Raw genomic sequence first — 23,087 nt, 5'->3', positions numbered from 1 at the left:
TGTCTTATTTTCCAGCATCCTTGAAACATTATATCCTTCCCCTTTGATTTGTTGATGTCATAAAGCTGTAATTATGTTGTGCATTATTTTATTTCAGTATTTAGATTGTATATTCTTCTTGTGTATTTGACAGTATCCCAGTGATCTCCATTTTTCTGCTCTTGGTTTTTTTTCTCTGTACTTTCATATCATATCTATCTCTACCCATAGCCATCTCCATCTCCACATTTTCTTTACTTTCTTCCTCCATCCCTTCATCTGTCTTTCACTCTTTCTTTTTTGACCTCTTTCCTCCCCTCTGTTTACCCTGTATGTTTTAGTTTGCCAACTCCCCCCCCCCCCCCCGCATCTCACCCCCAAAAAAGTTCACAAGGTTGACAAGTCTCCCCGTGCTAGTCCCAAGCTATACACCCTTGTTGTGGTGACCATTCAATATACTTGCGGATCAAATGGAAAGCCCCACCCCCACCCCTTATTCTCAGTGTAATGAATCGGCAAATGGAAGATTATTCGGAGTTGTTCGTGATGGTTCAATGATCTTATAGTCAGGCATAGGCCTATATGGTTCTCTTTGTCCTTCATTGCCGTCGAAGTTTGAAATGAATTAATCGTGCTAGGAACTTCCGGGCAATGTTTAATTTTCTGTGGCAAGAAAAAAAGCTTCCCCCAGTCTCTCCTGGTTGACTATATAGAGCCTGTACGCCTATATGGTCACACAATAGTATAGATAAGTATGATCCATGCAGACAGCTAGTATATATTTTTTTTAAATTCAATCCAATTTCAGTTAAAGTTTCGAGTTGTAATTCGAGTCAGTCGAGATGAGGTGCCCCATGGTGGAGCTGGGTAACCCACCCCAACCCCGTTGCCGACTTTTTGGCATTTCGTTTGGAGCCGTTCGGAACAAGAAGCAGGAGAGTCAATTCTGGGAGTACAGTACGCTGGAAAGCAATACACTGACGTGATTTAGAAAAAAAAAGGTTTTGCCTTGACGGCGATGCTCAGCGAGACACTTTTCAATGGAAATAACTATTAGTTTATTGTTCATGTACTTATTCCCTTTTTGCCAATCCTTTCTAAAGAGGGTGGAGCCGCCCCTTATGGCAACGTATTTTCCTTCCCTTTTCCGTTCAAGTTTCGTTTTTTTTAATTCGGGTCAAGGGGTGCAAGGACAGGGTTTACGTGCACCGGTTAGGAGGACGGGGTGCAGCTAGGGCAAGTGCTCTGTGATCGCCTAAAGGGCCCGTTGCCAGGGGTCCAAAAATAATTAAATATACATATTTATCTATATATGGTGTATGACATAAAATGCTTTGTCTTACCCTCCTGATATATAACTAAAATTTATATATAAAATACAATGTAAGCTGTGACTCTGTCTATGTATAATTAATACCTATATTGGCTGAAATACCACTTGTTCACACATGACGGACTTGACTTTACGTTTGATACCCAATTTTGTAATCACTTCAGTCAATTTTTTCACTCATTCGCGTTTGTCTTTTTGTGACACCAGTCAGCGTGAATCAGACATAAAGTTCATAACTATTAGTTTCTTGAGCTGTTTCTTGACTTCGACTGCTCACCATGTAGGCCTAAAAGAGTAAAAGCAGGGAACTGCTAGAGCCTAGAGTAGCAGCTCCCTGGTCAAACTATTACGCCTGATGCAAAGCTCGACCGTAACCTATACTGTACAGCCCATTAGTTGTGAAAAGTTCTGAACGTAAAGCAAAGCACAGAGTTTTGTATCACACAACACACACGAAAACGCGGCGTAATACCGCATACTACTGACCAGGGAGTTGTTCCATAACAACTCCCTGTACTGCCACAGACAAGAAACTATGCAGGAATTTCGCCAAGGCCACCGTTCAAGTAACCGAACCCGTTTATTGCTTACTAGCCGTAAATACTGGATTGCTGAGAAATTACGAGACAACAGCGACGAACCGGTAGAGGGTAGTATTGATATTATTTTTGAATCGGGTGGTGTGAAGGACAGAATTTACGAGGAAATTACGAGCGATCCCACCTTTAACAGTAGTTTTTAAAAAACGGTGCGGCGGTTTTTTTAACGGGTAAATTCGAACAGTAAAATCACGTCATTAGAATTCAGATAAAGAACATCTCTCTCATGTATATATATTTCCTACTGTAACCAGTTCAATTATTTATTAGTTGTGTACATAACTCATAAATGGACAACTTATTTCGTGTAATAACGTTTCTAATTTTAATAGGCGAACTGCAGGTTTATAAGTCATTCATGGTTTAGAGCAGGGTTTCCCTAAATTTATCCCCCCCCCCCCGCGACCCCCCTGTGGATGTTAGAGTTGTCCACGAACCCCCAACTTTTTGAAACACGATCTGAGTAAGTATTATACTTGAATACGCAAAACAGTGCTTTGTAAAAGATCAAGTACATAATATTGTAATGAAAAAAAACAAGAGATAAAAAAAAATTTATTTGGAAACTTCAAGATCAGATCTGCTGTTTATCTTCACGATGTACTGCCATGCGTACACCAACTTCACCAAAGTCATGCGGCCTGTGATTTATCACATGTACGGTCTGGTACGCGATTTTTTTTTCCCAGCGCGGTAAAGGCCAATATTAGCATACCTCGCTCCCATTGGCTGGGGTCCGTATAAGCTTCATTACAATATCCTCTAGCAGCTGCTGCACTGAATCGCTCATCACATACCACATTTCACAAGGCCACTTTGCCTAGCATACTCAAAATAGAAAACAGTTTAGCAGCAGAATGTACAATCGAGGCGTTTGAGTAGAGTTAATTTATTTGTCGGTGTGTTATGCCACGGGTGAAGAGGGTTTGTGGTTATGTATCGCACAACTCTGTTGCTGTAAATTTAAAGAAGTTAAATCAGTTTGAAGATGATAAAAAAAATCACCATTTTATATAAACTTTAGACAATTTCTTTCTGTGTTCAATAACTATAATCCACAGGGGCAGTGGTACTACTAACATGCATGACTAAATACTAGGCATATATCTTTCGTATTATTTTATCTGAAAACCGTGCCAAAGGGTCATAATAAACCGTTTCAAAGGGTCACATTTTTGAAAATCAAATCAATGTCTATGCTCAAATTTAAGAGTCTATCCGGCAGTTTAAAGTTTAAAAGAATCTCAAGTAAATAGTCAACCAGAAACGGTCAAGCTGTCCAATGTTTTAAAGCAGTTTTGAGCAAGCAAACGCCTGGTACTTATCTGCGTACATTGCCATCGCAGTACTTTGTACAGCAAGTTCCACCATCACTTCGAAGCTTCACCCTTGTCAAAACTAACTTATTCGATTTATTGGCTTTTCAGTTTTGGATCATCAACCTATAAGAAATCCTTACCTTCAAAGAAGGACAGTCATCTACACACAGTCCATGGTCGGAGTATTTTACGAACTTATGGATGTAAATGTACACAAACAAGTCCGCGCAAAAGCAAAGAAAAAACATTTTAACACATTTTTTAACAAAGTTGTCTCAAGACAGTCGCCAGTTCATACAGTACAGTACGAATCACGATCCACTGCGTGCACGTGTATGTTCATGTACATACACACGCATAGCGAAAGCAAGAACTTCCCAATTCAGCATCAAAAGTGCAAGACCCAGCCAATGAGAAGCGAGGTATGCAAATGTGGCCTTTACCGCTCTTGGGGAAAAAATCTCGCGTCCGGACTAAGGCAACATATGCGTATGGAACGCGAAAGGAGTTTGTCGATAGGTACGACTTTTGTACATTACTAAAATATGATATATCAGATTTTAGTTCAACAAAAAACAAAAGGTACTCTAGTTTTGACTTTCAGAAACGTCTCACGAATCCCCTGCAGGGATGGACTCACGCACCCCCTGTCATTTGTGATTCCTAGGGCCGGATCTGGAGTTGGTTAGCATCATGTTTGATCTCTTGAGTAAGGCAAAATAGGCCTATGTCACCAAAACAGAACTAGTATTGTTCGATACAGGTGTGGAATTACGACCTTCCTTACCGGTTTCGAACCTTTGAACATACCATCAGCGTCCATAGCCTAGTGGTTACGGTGTCCGCATATAAAGCGGGAGGCCCGGGTTCGAATCCCGGTGGAGGCTGGAAGATTTTTCACTGTTCTTGATTTTCCAACTCATTACGATTTCAATTATACATATATTCATTTGCCTTTGTCGCTTGCCTCCATTCTATTAACATAAAGTCTGTTCAAATTATCTCTTTCGAGATCCGGTTTAGTATCACAAATGATTTCGAGTTGGTTAGCATCATGTTTGAGCTCTTGAGTAAGGCAAAATATGTCACCAAAACAGAACTAGTATTGTTCGATACAGGTGACAAACGCCTACAGTGGAATTACGACCTTCCTTACCGGTATTTCGAACCTCTGGACATACAATCAGCGTCCATAGCCTAGTGGTTAGGGTGTCCGCATATAAAGCGGAAGGCCCGTGTTCTTGATATTCCAACTCATTACGATTTCATTATACATATCATATCATTAAACATTATCATACGCACGCACACACGCACTCATCTTCCTGCATGACTAAAAAGGTTACGATTTCATCGAAACCGACGAAACCATAGACAAGAAGAATAGAACAAGTTAGTAAACGCAGTTGTATATGAAAACACTGAACGTCAGGGTCAACCAAGACTACATACCTGTCACAGCTCGTGATGTTGTTAGTTTATAATCATACTGTAGCTACAGTATAAGTCATATCAAAAGTAAAGTGCTCTTCGTTACAATACTAAAATAGTATACTTTATTTCCGAACAATGATGTGAAAAGGTATATTGCGTGTGAGGAAGTAAGATTCTCCAGGTTAGTGTTAGGCCTTAGACTATGGAAGACTTACGTTAGGCTACCTATATGTTTACTATTATTTTACAGACTTTTACTGTGTTACTGTTACTGTTACAGTGTTAGTGTTACACCATTATCACTAACTTAGGGACATTTCAGGTTTGTCCTAAAATTTGGCCCACAGTGGAAAGTATTATATGCCTAGGGCTTAGCACTCTAAATTTAGTACATACGCTAACATCAAATCGGTCGGCCCATGCTAAGTGAAATATAAAAAAAATCATGAGAAGTATATTGAAAGTTGGAGGTGTGTGTTAAAATCGCTAAATTATTGCATAACCTAAGACTGAGAGTAAGACTAAGAGCAGGACTCTGAATAGCCTAGGACCAAAGTACATTCAGTAACTCAGGGTGAGGCGCTCCTCTAAAGGCACTGGCGCTCCCAACGTTTGTCACTCAGGATAGGCTTAAGGCCATGTATTAATTTAGTATTGCCTAAGGCTATAGGCCTAGGCTAGCCAAGAGATTAAAGGGTGTGAAGACTCGCGCAAAAAGAAACGTCTAATGCTGGTAATCTGACCTAGTTTCGAATGAGGTGTAACAGAAGTGTTAGACACCACCATCGATCGCAGAAAAAAAACACACACAGCTTGCTACCATCGGTAGACAATAGTGTATAGTCAGTACATACAGCTGCAGTCAATACCCACAGCACAGTGTACAAACAATACAGCGATGGACATCTCAGGTCCAGCTAAAGATAAAAAGGTATCACGTTTCATTACTGTACTGTCTGCATTTTGTAGCGACACAAACAAAACGTCACTTGCAAGCAACGGAAAGTTAACTTTTTCAGATGGCCGCACTCGGTTTGGGGCGATTCTTCAATGCCTTTAAATAGGTGGGAGCATTTTGACTGTAATTCTGTGGTAACCAGCAGTGATGTAGGCCTAGTTCTCAAAAAGTATGCCTACTCTGTACTGGAGAAGTACTCTGGAGAAGTACCAACTTGGAAGTAGCCTACTGGGTACTTGCACTTGGTGTTCAAAATGTACTTGGATACATATTGTACTCATCCTTTAGTGCTCCCACTCAGATTCTAAACTACATGCACTAATTGCACTCAATTAAAAGCAGGGAATAATTTACTGTTCAATTTTGTGAAGCATTTTTGAAGGCTGTGATTTTTTTCTCATTGAATACAAAGTTATACTTATATAGTTCTACTACCACTGTAGTTCCTCTGAAGGAAGCTGCTATAGCACCTACTTATTTTCACTTTCAAAGCAACTTGACTATTTTGTATAGCGTTTTTGCAATGCAATGCAATACATTACTGGATAGATTATTCACTTCAAAGTCCTTGGTACTTGTTCAGGATGTGTACTTTACAAGTAGTTACATTCATGAGGCAAATATTTTCCTAAAACTGAAGTTACAACAGGAAGCTGCATCATATTTTGGATCAATTGTCATTCCATTGTATTACTCTATAATATACTATGCCCATGCATTTTTACTCCAGCTCAGTATCATATTCTTCATGTAAGCTACAAGTACTAGCCTAACAGCCTAATTTATATTCTACTTGAGTACATAAAGACTCACGAAGATGACAAAAAAGGGGAACTTGCTAACGTACTGAACAATTAGTAGCATGTTTGTAGTATTATAACTGTTGCGTACACATCAGCAAGTTGCTTGGTACTGAAAATTATACATTCAAATCATCAGAAACTTCTTATAATATTGAGATCCTCAAAATGCCACCCCTCCCTTTGAACGTACTGACCAAGTTCTACCAACCTAGGTAATGGCCAGCCCTGTAAATGTCTCTGTAAAGGTATTGGGGGTTACAACTTTCTTCGGAAACTTATGGGCTGATTTTGTATTAAGTACTTTCAAGTTTGGTAATGATTGATTAGTTGCACAATAGAGTTTCGCATAAGAAAGGTAGATTTAGTTGTAACTACAAAATAATCTTGTAGTCTTCAATATGTATATTGCTGCCCTAATGTTATCCAACAATGAAGCAATTGTTGTATTACTGACATACATGGGATATTAGCTATGCTACACTAGCCTCTATAGGAATTACAAAAGGTGATCAAACTACTTTCTGGTGGTTGTTTCTTCACATTTAAGTAACATATCTACCCACAAACGCCTATTTTCTAGTGAATGCAAGAAAAACATTTCAGGTGTTATATCGTTGGTCAGGGACTGCATTATAAATTGTAATTGAACTGTTAGCCTATTGTTGAACTGTTAACCTACAGTATCTGATATACATTGTATGGTTCAGACCATAGTGAAGTATTGCAAATAAGTGTATTTCCTTGCCAGTGAATATGACAATTCATACATATTTCCTTACATCCCAACAGCCAGGCAAACATGAATCATACCCTATCTTTTCCCCCATCTGCCAGGTGAAGAAAACCATCTATCGATTTTAGGTATTAAAGTTGCTTCCTTCTCTTTTTGTCTTTTGTTCATAGATTCCTGTCTTGACCGTATTCTAGTAAGTGTTCAACATGACATCAAGTGGTCTGGTTGTGCCAGTGGTCCTATGGGGTACAAATGCCCCTACTCACTGTATTTCATCAATCCTTGTAACCAGTGACCAGAAGACAGTCATCACAGGTTGCCATGATGGTCAAATTTGTCTATGGGATCTAGCAGAGGATGTCCAGGTAATGTACCTTGAGGGGATTTCTGTGTTTGCATGTAAATTTCACATGAGATGAGGCAAAATGGTAAACTCTTTTGTCAACATTTATTAATAGTGGTCATTTTTGGAATATGTACTGTAGCAATATAAGAACTTCAAGTGGTGTTCCACAAACATCAATGTTGGGATGCCTTAGAAACAAAAACTTGAAACATGCTGATTGTATATACCTTTAAGTCAAGTCAGTTACCTGTCACAATGAACAATCAGTAACCTGTCAGATGAAGAAAAATACATCAATTAGGGAATCTTGCATTGTGTTGGTGAGAAATGAACATTTCTACAAAGCCAAGTAGTTTGAACGATATGCCTTCATTGTGCTTGTATTGGTAAAAGTGATCCTAGATGGATTTAGCTCAGGTCACACATTAGTAGATCACTAGTTATAATTAAAGGCTTAAAGCTGAATCATGAAGTGAGATAGGGTTGTGAGTTGTCACGATAACTGTATCTTTGTTGCGAAGAATGCAGGGAATAATTTAACCAGTATTGCATTGCAAAATGTTATACAGTATGGGTAAATTGCAATGCAAATGCAAAGATGTATTATAACAGTCTTGTTCACAGGGACCTCAGTCCTATATAAGAGACAAACTTTCAGAAACTTTTTAACTGCTACACAAACATTGAAGACTAAATTATTCCCTGGAATGTCATACAAGATACAACAATTCTAGTTATTATTGCAGTAAACTATTGCATTAAAGAAATTAATATCAACAGCCAAAGCCTTTTGAGTTGGGATCTTCCCGTTTGAAAATTTTATCAGCTGATTCAGATTCTTCCTGTTTCTGAGCTTTTCCTTAATTTAGTAGAGATTCTTGTACATTGATGGTTGGATGCTTCAAAGCAAGTTTGCACACTGGAGGTCAACAAAGTTCACTTATGTCACTGTATTCTTGTGAATTATGTTGAAAGGTTGTATCTCCCAGGATACAGGTTAATGTTGTGGCATTATAGTTTGTAGTGTCTATGGTCCCTATGGATGCCCTACTCCCTAGTATGTCCAGGAATTGTGTTCCTCTATTTTCTGGTTTAGATCAACTTTGTAGATATTAATATAGATTTTTTATAACGTTGTGTTAATGCTGAGCTTCCAATTGCCTTTTCAAATTTTTTATTATAATGACACCTTTAGACATTATTAAACAGAATTAAAGCAAATTTGCCATAGATAGAGAGAGAGTAAAACAAATTAAAGGATTGGTTCAGTTGTCATACATGTTTATGTTATATGAAAGAGGACAATAAAAGAAACACAATGGTGAAAAAACTGTTCAAATATCTTTTTCGGTTAAAGAGATATTTAAGTGTAAAGTTTTATCAGATTGTGTAGAAACTGCTGAAATCTGACTAGCTGTGATGTCACATCCTCACATTCCTGAAAAGTCTTTGTTTTTTTCTCTAAATATTTTGTGAGATTTCATGACTTTCAACCAAAAGATATGTCAGCAGATCTATTTGTCAAAGGAAGTATTTGAGATTAAACATCTGAAGAATTTTTGATTATATTATTTTCAAATGTGTTAAAAAATGTAAATAATTTTTAAAGAAATATATTCACAAATCTTAAGAAAGTGAGGATGTGACGTCACACCCTCACAGTAAGTCTTTCTACACCAGTCGTTTTCGAAGAAATTTTGATATCTTCAAAGTGTCATATCTCCTTAACAGAGCATGCTATCATGGTAGTTTCTTCACTGTTCTTTTGTCTTTTTGTGCTCTTTCATACAAAATAGACAAGTCAAACACCTGAACCAATCCTTTAAACAAAAAATATATTAAAGTGGCCATGACACGAAATTTTCAAAGTCCTATATTTTTGGGATCCATCAAAGAATGTTCTCTAGAACATTTATCAACCAATCTTCCAGTTTAAAACTTGATTTTTCAAGTCGAAAATTGAGAATGAATTTACCCTTTTCGGCGTTTGAAACTTTGTTTACTCGAAAATTTTCCGATTCGCATGACGTCATGTGACGTCACGTTTTGAACACATTTATTGTCGCTGCTTACGATCCTCCGAACATACCATTCACGTACACAGTAGACAAGTATACATACCACTAGTAGTTACCAAACAAAACACCGATCACAAGTGCGATATCAAATCAAAATTTCCTGTGAAATGGCGGATCCAGAACCAATTGCGGCAACCGAAGTTCAAAGTGATAGTGGTTCTTCACCAGGCAGTGAAATTGGGCTAAAATTAGAGTGCCCTTTCTCATATTCGAAGCAGAGAGTGAAGGCGATGATCATGCCAATATTAAACCGAACGTTGAGGGTGGACCGGAGGTGTTAGAACCTTATCAGTTCGAGCCTGTTAAACGAGCCGAAATTGAAGCTCCACAACATATCGAAGAAGAAATCCATTCGAAACGATTGCAAGGAACATACAACATGGTAAGAATTTATTAACGGAGCATTTAAAAACAAAATCCAGTCCATTTTGTGCATGAGTTGTTGGAATTCGCGGAACTCCCTAAACCGTATTGTGCGTTGTGTTACGGTAACTTACAACCTATATGTACTGTGTGTATAGTAGTAGTAGTAGTAATAGTAGGGTTGGTTGCACACTGAAAGTTTGGCTCGGGGATGTAAGTTGCATTATGCAGCCATGCTAGGTAGGCATATGTGTTATTTCTTACTCATTATTACTTGGCTAGTACTTTGGCTTGGAGTTTTGCAAATCAATTTTCTGAAACAAAAGAATGTTTCATGATACATGGAAGGTGTAAAATCACAACAAATGTAACCATAACTGTACATTGTATGTCTGCTTGTTATTGTGGACATCATGGGCCAACATCAATACATTTTGAACTTTCATAAATTTTTCCCCAGGCAGTACATATACATAGCCTACGGTCAACAGGTTCAATGGTACTTGGGGTTCCTAGCAAGACACGTCAGGGTTGTGCTACCATCATGTGCAGTCCAATGGATCAGAAGTGAGTTTCCAGCCAATGGTCATTACACTGGATTCAAGTTGCCAGGAGAAAACTCATTGTATAGGAAGCCTTGGTTGAGAAATTCCTCCAGAAACACCTTTTCTAAACTACGATTGTGTTGGATTATCAATCCGTCAGGGTTCCCTCAGTGTTGATATATTGAAATTCAAGACTTTTATTTCAGGATGAAAAGGTTATTTTCCAGACCCAACATCAACAATGAAAGAAAAGGCATGTTTTGAAGCATTTGGACACAAGTATTGGCGTGACCATGATGTCATATAATATGTGCATAAGGGAACGGGCATTGACCTTTTTAGGAGCATTTACCTCCCAGACGTTTGCTTCGTACCTTTAATCTGGAAGCCAAAATATCCATTTCACCAATGATATTTGACAGAAAAGTCATAATAAAGTCCAATGGAGGCAACAGAACTCTTGAATGTTTAGACTTTGTGTCTTCAGCAGCAGTTGGTTTGTTTTACAGTCTTTCTTCCGAAACTCAGCAGTACCCCTTGTTAACGGTCTTCAATTGTTTAACTGCGTGTGATGCTGTGTTTCACGTTGCCTGTCAGTGTTGTACGTGTTGTCGTGCGTGGGTAACATTTTTGCATGTGAGTTACTTCGTGCAGTGTTTCTTAGTTGAAATAACCCTTTATTGTATTTGCTTCTGGAATATTCTAATTAATTTGTCACAACAACGATTGATAGCGATGGACATGCAACTGCTTTGTAGGCTTAAAGCAAAAAATTTCATGTAAGTTGTTTTCTTTAAACCTCCTTTGATGTCACAAATTACAGTACATTAGTGTAATTTAAGAATGATAATGTTTATGGAAAGTACAGTTTTACTTTTATGTCATATAATACAATGATTGTTGTTAATGTTAGTTTAGTCACAGGCTTGTTCAGATTGTCCAGAATGACTGATTAGAACTGATATTGAATAAATTTTGTTCAATAATTTAAGACTTGAACTACGTTGTGTGAATTTTTGGCTCTGTGACTTTAAAATAAATCGCTTTGAGATTTAATTAAACACCCTTTGGAATAAAATCTTTTTACCTACCTATTTTGACCCATCCCCATTACCCCCCTCCACAACATAAAAAATGGTTTTCCTGGAATAGGAAAAAGAAATTATTGAGCTATAACTACAGTAACTGATCCAGCATATTCCAGAAATAAATGGGGGCACTGAGATTTGTTCACAAGAAGATGTAACCCATCACTTCAAAAGCTAACCTCATAGCCTATTAGTATACAATAGAGCAATGAAGGGGGTGTTAATTTAGATGATACAGCAAAATCTCTTCGTCTATTGCGACTTCAGTGTAGTAACGCTAATACTAGTACTACTAGTGCTCGACGCGCTACCTCCTAAGGATCGCCACTTGCCCCATTGGAGGTTTCCTGTTCCCCGATCTGGTCTTCAGAGTAGTTTTTTTGTGGATTACTTGACAGAAGAATGACTCTTTTATGTCAAACCATTAAAGTCCATTTGTTTTATTTCATAACAAAAAGGAGGGATCGTAGTATGCTTCCGTGAAGTGTTCGCTTCATATGGAGCTGCATACTGGTTAGGCCCAGTGAAACCGGCGCTGGTGTTGTGCACTAACTTGGTCATAATCGCCATGTTTTTTTCGTCCTTCAGCCATGGATGAAGGCTAATTGCATGGGTTATGATATTTATGCAGCCCCCAACAACACAACGGACCGGCATTTCTCTCGGATAGTTTACAACAGTTGTAAAACAAACTTGAAATTTCTAACGATATAGCGTAATACAGTGGTTGTTCTCTCAGTGTAAATGTGCGTGTATATGGAATGGTATGATCGTCACGCATCCGGTACATGCCTGGGCTTGGCACTTGTGTTCCTAAAATGACGTCATCATTGTCTTGTTGTGAAATCACATTCTCAGATATCTATTTTCGGATGCGAATATTAAAACGTTAATTACTAATTAGTCCTTGAGGTTTTCAAGGTGATAAGGATTAATTTGAACATAGATTTCCTCATAGATTCAGAGGAAGTTACTCTCGATTAGTTGGATTTTTCGTGTCATAGCCTCTTTAATAGGATTCGTAGCAACAACGAGAATTAATATCTTTGTTATTTATAAAGAAATTACACCATGTGTGTATATTTTTAATTAGGAAAACTATATTCTTCCTGGATATTACTTGTGTTTTACTTTTCCGGCTGTTTAATTGTGGTATTGTCACGGATTCTTTTCAAGAGAGCAGTCGACAACGGCGTAAAGACGGACAGAGAGAGTATATGAGTTTCAAAGGTTCAATATAATTATTAACAACAACAATAAAATTAATAGCGGTTACATAGAACAAAAAAAAGTCATCATTTTCTATCCTTTTAAACTTTTAAACTTCTATACTTCATATGGCATCCTTTCCTTCTTATGGTCCTAGTTTTGTTTCGTTGAGGGTTCTGTCAACGTTTATGGTTAATACAAATGAATGTTCTTTCTTTCTATACGAGCGTCGGCCTTTTCTTTTTCTTAGTTTCACATTCTCATTCTTTCCTCGTTCAAGCTTTAATTAAGCTTTTTCCCTGCCTCTTTTGCCATCTATAAAAGTACCAAAAACACCGAATTTAATTCGTAAAGTAATGAGTCCATGTTATCTCAATGAAGGTGGAAATTGGTTTCTTTTGAACTAAAATTCTGACATTTTATAATTAAAAAAGAGCAACTTACAGTTTTGCTTTCTGTTCAAGACCGAGATTGAAAAGAGAGAGCATGTGGCTTTACTGTTTTATTTATACCCATGCCGACGGAATTCCGATACTCGTTAACAAAGAAATGATTACGTAATGCTTAAGGATGCACAAAACCATGGCTAAATTAGCATCCAATTAACTAAACACGTAAAGCAATCAATAAAATACTTGAGGGGGTTATCCCAGAACGGGTTGTGACAGGTATATTATGAAAGATTAATGTTAATTCTCCTTTTGTTACAGATTATCCCAAGATGTATGCTGTTAGGTCACTCTGCTTCTATCAGCTGTTTGTCCAAAGCCAGCGAATCTTGGGATTCTTCTACGTTTATCAGTGCAGCTGAAAATGGGTCAGTTTGGACACTTTTTCAACTTTACTGTCATTATCCTTAATAAAGCCTACATTAAAATGTCTATGAGAAATTTTAAACTAGCTTCTTTCTTTCTTCTGTGATCTATAATAGCATAATTATGTAAACTTTGTTTACTTGTTTTATGAATTATGATCATGGATTAAATAATGTGAGTCTGACTTTGTAGACAACTCTCAAAGATGGAAAACAAATGGCAATATTCAACAATTTTACTAACCAGGAAAATTAATGTTGTCAGTGATGGTGCCTTTAACATATTCTGTTGACTGCCAAGTTTAATGCAAGTGATACTTGATAGTGTGATGGGGTCATACACCACACTCTCTCACTGCTTTGGATAAACTGTAATTTCACATGTGTCATGGTTCTCTCAGACCAGAACATTTAGTTAAAGTGTCAATAAAAGTGCGTTGGATGTTCTGATCTGTCTAACATATTTTGTATTCAAGTGACAGGTTTATCTCTGGGATAGACTGTAAGTGATGGTATTTAACAGTTCTGCAGACTGAAAATTGTGTTCTTTTGGGGCATGCCACATGTTTTCTCTCGACTGATATTGTAATGTACTACTGACTTACTTTAAACTTCATGGATTCTCACTGGGATTGGCAATATCTGTATTTCCATTTTGCAGAGCTGAAAATTCTGATTTTTTTTTTTTGATGCCATGAAAACCATTTGAATGTTTTGTACTACAAAATGTCATCCAAAACATTGTTACAGTTAAATGACTTGGCAAGTTGGCAACCAAGTCAATATTAATATTTATATGGCCTTTATGAGCCATCATGTAATTCCTGCTATGGTTTAGATGGCTTAATTGATGTATCATATGTCTATATTTAAAGGGAGATGTGTCTGTGGGATGTAGGAGATGGGCGTTGCATTGAGCAGAACCGTTTACCAGGTGTCCATCTCTCCATGCAGGTAATAATCATCTCGTATTTTCTTTGTACTAGTTTTTACTAGTTTTACTAATTTTATGGATCGAAGTGTGAAGGCAGGTTTCTTTGTGTTCAGTCCTAACTTTGTATCATGTTGATCAAACCATGTAGTATATTTACATAAATGAATATCATGTTAATCAAAACAGTGTCCATTTGACCCAAGAAACAAAGAAAAGTAACGTCATATGTTGGTTCCATTTACAAACCTTTGACTTTCATGCCTTATTTTTATGGAGTAAATTAGAAGATTTTTGAAGGTTTCTCTCATTTTTGCAATGTAGGGTATGCTACCACCAGGTTTTGTCACATAAAATGAAAAATATGCCTTTCTTAAAGCCACACATCTGATTCAAACAACTGCACACAATAATCGTGGGTCAACATTTTCAAAGTGACAATGATTTTTCACTGCTGACATCACATTAGATTCTTAGTTTCACAATTGTTTTTCATTTCCTTCTTGTTTCTTATTGGACAGCCTTATCAGGTTACCAATGGTAACATCCGTGAGTGGCGTATCATCTGCCAGGGTTATTACGCTGATATCAACATCCTGGATGCTACCAGCCTAGAACTGCTCTACTCCCTCTCATCGAGTGTAGCTCCTGACTGGATATCAGCTTTCTGTATCATTAAACCCCTCAAGAGAAATGGTATGTGCCATCCTGCATAAGATGAGTTCTGTGGGAAGGGTTTTTAATATGAACATTTCCATCGTTTTGAATATGGAGTGCAGCAGTAGTAGTTAGGAGGAAGTGGTTTATTTCACCACGAAATATGGAAAAATTGATGAGAATGATATTGCCTTAATGTCATTTTGCAATATGAATATAATTTTGCAGTATGTTTAATCAAAACTGGTTCCTGTGTTTGCTCTATTGATAATGGTAAAGAACTAATGAATACTATTTATTTCCACACATAATTGATTGATGCAATGTTATCTTTTGTTGTAATTTGTTAATGTGATATGAAGTGTTAAGTCTCCCATTGCAATTTGTTTTTTTAATCTCATTAATAACATTTCTTCCATTTAGATGATATCATAATTGGTGTAACAACAACAGGAATGCTTAAAGTATGGAATCTCACCAGTGCTCTGAAAAAGGTAAGAATTGATATGAAGTACTCAAAGTGTACTGACAGAGTGTACACTTACCCATTAAATATTCAACATATATAAAACAGGGCAACTTGAAGTTCAATATGTACCACTAGTACATAGTAAGATATAGTCATACAATACTGCACTGTTCAGTTTCCATTCTCTCTGCCAAACCTCTCAGTGGATGCTTTGGTTTTGTTTTAGTGTAGTATATTCTTAATTCACTTACATTCCCAGCGTAAAGCGATGAAAATGGGAAAGTCATGGTGGTTGCTCTCTGTAACAGTAACCAAGTTACTTTAAAGTGTAATTTAATTCAGGAAAGAATGTTTTAAGTTACTTATTTTCCCATCATAAATTGATGCGGAGGGCAAGTCATGGTTGTTGCTCTCATTAACAGTAACTGACTTTGTCATCATAGCATTTTATTTTGTGATATCTCATTAACAAGTAATTCACCAATACATGTCAAGTTATTTTTAAGTGTAATATCAGGAAAGATTTTTTAAGTTACTTATTATCCTAGCATAAAATGATGAGGATGGCAAGTCATGGTGTTCGCTCTTACTAACAGTATTCAAACTAGATTTGTCATGCTAGCTTTTATTTGATGATATCTAATTAACAAGTAATTGGTGTTGTATCAAAAACATGGCAACTTGAAGCTCATTACGTACTACTACATATAAGATATAGTCATACAAATACAACACTGTTCTTTTCTTCTGCCAAACTCCTTAGCTGATGCATGTCAAGTTTTGTTATAGAGTAGTATCTGGGGTAAAACACAATATTGAAGTTACTAACATTCCAGTTATTAAAGGATGAAGATGGGCAAAGTTGTTGTGCTTGCTCTCAATTAACATTAACCAAACTAAGTTGTCTTTTATTCAATGTTATCCAATTAACAATTAATTACATTAATGATCGTTGCCCAGATACCTCTGTTATATTGGTCTTTAACCATATGCAAATATGCAGTAAGCACTGATTCAACAATAAAAAAAATGATTCTTGGGAAAAGAAAATTTAATTTAAACTGTTGTATCAGTTACCTCACTCATTGGTGCTTTTGCAAGTAAAGTACTTGAAAAGGTCAGTTATAAGTAATATTTAGTAACATGTATGTATAGTTAAATGAACCAAGCAGTGATGGCATCGAAGCTGATCTGATACAAAAACAGCTGACATTTGATTGAATGGAGATGCAATTATCATGATCAATTAGGTGATAGACACTGCAGAGCTTTTCTTTGTATTAATGGATATTTCGGTTGGTAGGTAATAAAGTTTTTTATTTGATCATATTTTTGTGTTCTTTTGATCTCACCAGGATAGTGAATCCATTTGTGAGGAGGAGTGCAAACAGTTAAGATGTAAAGGAGCTAAAACAGTGACGTGCTGTGCATTCACTCTTAGGACCGTCTTAATCGTCTGCAGTAAAAAGTGGCAGGTAAAAACAGATTCCAGTTCAACATGTTAAAACTGGCTTAAAGAAAGTAACAAAATATCTTCTGGAAAATAACAATTCTAGTTATAGCCGTATTAGGGGTTTAGTGGATGAAGTATCCACAGTTTGTGTGAACTAAAAACATGTTGACCTATATTGAGTAGATTTTACTGATGTGATGTCAAAAGCCCAAATGTGGATAAACATTGTGTTCACGAAATCAGTGTGCAATTTTTGTGTTTTGTAGATTATCCTACTTACTTTAATGTTTTATAACATTCTTTAGATAATGTTGAGTACATTTGGAAGGTAAGTAGTAGCCGGTTGTCTTTGGTAAGGTTGCTGAACCAGTAAGTAACTCCCTCCCTCCCACCCCACCCACCCCATCCCCTTCCCTTATCCAGTTTCTATTTTATTAAAACTTAATATGTATTTTCTAGTGGAGAGTGCATTTACAGAAATGTTTCCCCTTCTGAAACATTGGCCCCTACCCTCCCCATTTTACTGGAGTCAAATACTGCCTATTGTGGCTTTTGATCAGTACAGTGTATTTTAATTCAGGACATGTTTGATTTGAAATAGATCTATGATGCTGGTGACTTCTCTCAGCTGTGTATGGAAGCCATTGAGAAGGGCCAGCATTGGATAGGAGGAGAATTCACTGCAGCGGATAGGGTCTTAGTCTGGAGCTCAAATGGAAAAGGCTACCTTTACCAACTACCATCAAAGTGAGAATCAATTTCAATTAATTCCTTGTGATAGATAATCTGTTGTACAGTGTTATCAAAGTATGCTTAAATATGCTTGAATATATCTAGAAGCAGTAACCCAGACGATGAAACCATCTGGTCTTAGATAATGGCATCATCAATTTATCAGTTGTTGAATCCAGTAAAGTGTAACAAAGTCCGTCCAACCGTGTGTGTGTGTCATAGTTCGAGGTCAGATCAATTGATATCTATGTACATAAGGCTTCACATTTGCACTTCTTGTCCAAATGTCATTCACCAAGGTTACATGTGACGTTCAAATGACTTACTCCTTCATTTCATGAATGAAGAGGAATTTACTCTGCCTTGTACTACTGAGTGGATAGTCAAGTTCCTCGCTCAGCTTCTTGTTAGTTTTCATCTTACACATTACCAGTTGAAGAATCTCATTGATTTAGCTGAAATCTGTTTACTGGTAAATAACACTCAGAGTGCCTCATGAATTGTGAGGCAAGGAATTATACACAAACACTTCTACAGTAAAGTTTCTAAATTGTCATCTTTTTCTTTTCTCCTGATGGACAGCTGCATTCCAGAGAGTGATGACTTCCGCAGCCATGTCGGCAGAAGTCCAGAGACCAGTGTTAGACCTTTTCTCTACTGTGTGTTGGAAGCAACGCAGGAAAAGGTAAGAATTGTAGAAGTCATTAACAGTCATAAAGATTACAACCAATTGTGCTTGAATAGTGTGAAATAATTGGTCAAAATTAATAGCTGGAATTTGCTCAGCATGTATGTAAGTGATTCCCATATCAGGCTTGATTTACAGTTCATTATCTAGTCACACCATTACTGTTAAAATAATAATAATAATAATTTTGTTTACATGATGCTGTATTTTATTTGACTGTCGCTCTGTCTTTTTATTATTATTAGCCCCTCTCCTGCACCCCAGCCATGACATTCTTTTATGGCAGACGGGGTTCCTTCTTTAAACTGTTTATCCGTGGTGATTCCGGTAGTCGACTGACTGTGTGGAAAATACCAGAAGTTTCAGATAAAGAGCTGAGTTTCCTGAAACAGGAGGAATTTGATACCTTACCAGGTGAGTCAAATTGTTGTCAATTAAAGGCAACAACTTCTTAGATGCATAATTCAGATATTTGGTTCAGATATTGCGGCTCTCCAAGATCTGTCAGCATCTTTTCAGACAGGGTTTTGTGCTCAACTGCCTGTCCCTTGTAATAGAACTGTTTAAAAGAGCAAAGAATATTTTCTAGAATAGGATTCCAACCAGAGTCCTCAGAGTTACAAGTCCTGTGCTCTTCCAACTGAGTTATCCAGCTTACATAGGTAGTGACTCCTATATAGCCTCCTTTTCCTTTTCTTGCCACTGTGTCACCAGGGATCACATTCCAGTTGCATATGTAACAACCTGGAGAGTGCCAAGGAAGGGTTTCTAGAGAAATTCAGGCATTCTCTTGTGTGCGTAATTTGGAGACTTTTGACAAGAAGACGTGGTTGCATATTGACAGTCTTCATCCAGCTGGTTTTAATTTCTAGATCATGATTGTGTCTTTCAGTTTTACCTCCAACATCAAGCAACAGTCTCCAAGAAGCCTGGGATAGTTGCTCTCCCAAACCAGCGGGTATAATCGATCAATTGGTAAGCTACTTGATTTAGTGCTCCAGTCCTATAAGGCTATAGTTAGTCAGGAAATCAAGGTGACATATATCAACTTACTTAACAAATTGACCAAAAATTCATTGCAATGATGTAATGTTTGGCAGTAATGAATTGGGGTTGTTTATGTAGACCCTTGTGTATTTCTTTATTAGTCGATATTAAGATAACTGGATATTGCAATTTGGTACACTACAGTTATAGACCTGCATTTTGCTTACATTGAATATTCATGTTATGATATTCCAGTTACAGTAACGAATGGTATACAGGGAACTGTTAGTTTAATACTTCAATCAAACGACTGATGAGCTTGGATGCTACAACTTTGGTTTTTTCTGTTTTAGTGTCCAAGCAGAAAAGATAGCAAACAACACAGCCTGCAAGTAACAGCAAGTATCTACATAGCACAGGAGGGCTGGTTGGTCTGTGGAAGGTCCAATGGTAGCATACTGATTGTACCAGCTGTGCAGTCAGCTATTGCACAACTGTTAGAAGGACCTCATACAGCCAGGAAAGGTAAGGACAAAGTCTGACTTGAATACCCACTTGCCCTTACAATCTTCACTCCAATATGTATTGCAATGGGAAGGGTATTACTTCAAATTAGCTGTTTGAAGGTCCTATACATCCAGATATGCCACATGGTGGACACGATTATTACTTTGTATCAGCTGTTGGAAGGACACTCATACAGCTAGGAAGAAAGAACACATTCTGACATATCAGATGTAAAAATATCTCTTTGAGAAGAAAACAAAACTTAGCATGCTGTAGTTACAACTTTATTTGAAAATCAATGATGGTGTATATTGTATCCCAATTGTTTGTCTACTACTGATATATAGGTTGGCCGCCACATCGGATCCTGAAGGGTCATCACGGTAGAGTGACGTGTCTCCTCTACCCACACCAGGAGCATCAGCGTTATGACTCTCATCATCTGGTGTCTGGTGGCATCGACTTTACCATTTGCCTCTGGGATCTATTCTCTGGCAATAAACTCCATACGTTTTGTGTTCATGGCGGTGAATTAACACAGTTATTAGTACCACCTGAAAATTGCAATGTAAGTGTGCTGCTCATAATTCTGTATTTTCTTAATGCTTGATGGCTTTGTACTGTCATATGGACATATGAAAGAGGTCTCTTGAATTTCAAAATGCATACCAGTAATAATGTTATGCCCAATCACTTTCTACAGGTATGTTTTTGACACTTTAAAGTGACTTGTTTCATGCCTTGCCGGCGGTGAGAGGTATCTGTGTGATGGTGATGGCATATGTGTGTGTATGTGTGTGACACTTGCTTGTAAACACAGGAACTCAAAAGTTTCCCAGGGCATTAACTTCATACTTGGTATGTGGTACCATCTTATTGAGTGCAAGAACCCTATTCATTTCTGTGCGGTAAAAGGTTGTCTGAGGTCAAAGTTTGAAAACTTTGTAAACATGATTACTCAAAAAGTACATCTTTGTGGAACTTCATACTTAGTAAGTAGATCCAGCTTGGTGAGTGCAAGAACTCTATTGAAATTGGTATCAGTCAGAAGCCACAGGAGGTCAACATGTGTCAAAGTATGTAATCTTTGTGAATGTGCTAAAATTAAAGCTACAATTAATCTGTCACATCTCTGATGCTATGATTTTTTTGTAGTGAATAAGTTTGGTTAAATTGAGTGCAGTTGAGTTTTGTGAAGGGGCCCAATATAAAATAGATTTCAAGTGATCTTCAACAGTTCATAAAGTCATCCAGAAAATGAATTCTGCTTCAAAAAGTCGATAATCTTGTGTTGGGTGCTTTAAACACACTCAATCACCCTTATCAGTTTTTACACTCTGGGCATCAAGGGGTCACATGTTATCTCAAATGGTCTCAATATTGGCTCATGTGGTCAACATGTTGTCTCAAATCTCTCAAAATCAGCCTTATTCACTGTGATATATACAAGATGACTTTGGCAGTAAGTTGTGAAAATATTTCACAGTGTATAAACAATGTCATGTAACTCTCATTCATCAAGAACAGTTATTAAAGGACTGGTTGGTGGCAGATCTGGTTTGCTACAGGGATGTAAGTCTTCCGGATTTTTACGGAAATCCGGTTTTTTTTTTAATTCCAATAAGTCTTCCGTATTTTTACGGAAATCCGTTTTTTTTTTTAATTCCAATAAAGTTCCACAAAATTGTTCGAATATCAAAGACACAACGCGGCAAAAATGCCTGGCCCGTTGCAGCAAGCTAACTTCAATTTTCACTCATCGATCACTCAAAATACCATTTCCAGTTTCGCATCATTGCATTGCACTGTACAACATTGTGCCATGTGAATATCGTTGCGTACGTGCGAACTTCAAATCGCTATAGCTCATTTCTGTCGTTGAAAAACCTTGCCTAATTCATGTTGATTGGACTGCTAATTAATATCTTCGTAACTGCTGGTGCTCGACATACGTTTTGGAATTAACGCTTGTGATATTTGTGAGCGGCGAAAATCTACGGGATACGCATATGAAAGTCGATATTTGTGATCGCATTCGAATGTGAGACTGTTTATTATTCCGTAGTTCGCTGCGACGTATTCGTAACTTTGAGCTAGCCTAACATAACGATAGTGTGTAAGTAGTAAGAACTAGGGGTAGGATGTGTTAGCGCTAATACTTCTAAGCTAGCCTAACATACAGTAACGATAGTGTGTAAGTAGTCAGAGCTAGGAGTAGGATGTGTTAGGACGGCATTCACCTGGGGTCTCCGAATATTTTTCCGTTTTTTTTTTTTGGCTGCACTTACATCCCTGTTGCTAACATTAGTAAATGTTGCATTTACACAAACATCTATGCGTCTATATTTCACTTAGGAAGACTGTTCTTTCTGGGTATTGAAACATTTTGGAATTTAAATTCTGTCCTGTGATATCCTTACAAGTGTATGAAATGGTTGATGTCCACAAGGGAGTGCTACACATAAGAGATGGAAATCTCTGGTCTTTTCTGGCTCTCATTTAATTCTTGGACAAATTTAACTCACTGGCTCTACATGAGTCAGATAGTTAATTAGACATTTTGATCAAACTTATATGGCAAGGAGAGACATATCCAACTGGCTTTTCTGGTTTCTGAAATAGCTTCCTGTCTTCCAACATCCTTCAGTTCATGATGTATGTTTACAGTGTTTAATCATCTTGATTGCAGGCCCGTGTTTTGACTTGCGTCTGCTCTGTGGCAACTGATCATTCTGTGGCCCTTCTCAGCTTGAGGGACCGTAAATGCACCCTCCTAGCCAGTCGTCACCTTTTTCCCATCCGAGCCATCAAGTGGAGACCAGCCGAAGACTTCTTGGTCGTAGCCCTAGAAGATGGAAGTGTATTTGTCTGGCAAATGGAAACAGGTAATTGATGAATTATGAACCTTTCACTAAACATTCAACAACTGGTGAGAGACAGAGACAGAGAGTGGGAATGAAAGAAGACTAGTATTAGAAGTCCAGTAATTATGAATAGAATAAACAGTAGTCATAAGTGAATATTATGAACTTAAAGGTATTTATTGGGTATCATTGGGGGAT

General features: G+C 37.4%; 1 protein-coding gene and 1 long non-coding RNA gene across 4 annotated transcripts in view; both read left to right on the top strand.

Moving 5' to 3' along the window:
- The first annotated feature begins 4,653 nt into the window (after positions 1-4,653).
- Positions 4,654-23,087, top strand: part of LOC139966787 (WD repeat-containing protein 7-like) — a 35,614-nt gene continuing 17,180 nt past the window's right edge. Inside the window, exons 1-14 of one of the 3 annotated variants that reach the window (XM_071970145.1) lie at positions 4,654-4,812; positions 7,329-7,523; positions 13,498-13,604; positions 14,477-14,555; positions 15,054-15,228; positions 15,613-15,683; positions 17,014-17,133; positions 17,713-17,858; positions 18,426-18,528; positions 18,777-18,945; positions 19,424-19,506; positions 19,872-20,043; positions 20,373-20,593; positions 22,715-22,910. In XM_071970145.1, the coding sequence (XP_071826246.1) occupies positions 7,365-7,523; positions 13,498-13,604; positions 14,477-14,555; positions 15,054-15,228; positions 15,613-15,683; positions 17,014-17,133; positions 17,713-17,858; positions 18,426-18,528; positions 18,777-18,945; positions 19,424-19,506; positions 19,872-20,043; positions 20,373-20,593; positions 22,715-22,910 (1,801 nt within the window). In that variant the 5' untranslated portion in view covers positions 4,654-4,812; positions 7,329-7,364. Of the gene's footprint in view, positions 4,846-4,965; positions 4,987-7,328; positions 7,524-13,497; positions 13,605-14,476; positions 14,556-15,053; positions 15,229-15,612; positions 15,684-17,013; positions 17,134-17,712; positions 17,859-18,425; positions 18,529-18,776; positions 18,946-19,423; positions 19,507-19,871; positions 20,044-20,372; positions 20,594-22,714; positions 22,911-23,087 lie in introns of those variants that run through there. The other 2 variants (XM_071970144.1, XM_071970146.1) reach the window with 2 other exon arrangements.
- On the top strand, positions 7,530-13,008 carry LOC139966788 (uncharacterized). Its single transcript, XR_011792753.1, has 2 exons — positions 7,530-9,964; positions 10,406-13,008. It is a non-coding gene; the product is annotated as an uncharacterized lncRNA (long non-coding RNA).

Source organism: Apostichopus japonicus, chromosome 4 (assembly GCF_037975245.1).
Source record: "Apostichopus japonicus isolate 1M-3 chromosome 4, ASM3797524v1, whole genome shotgun sequence".
Lineage (NCBI taxonomy): Eukaryota > Metazoa > Echinodermata > Holothuroidea > Aspidochirotida > Stichopodidae > Apostichopus > Apostichopus japonicus.
This window is presented reverse-complemented; position numbering and strand designations above follow the sequence as displayed.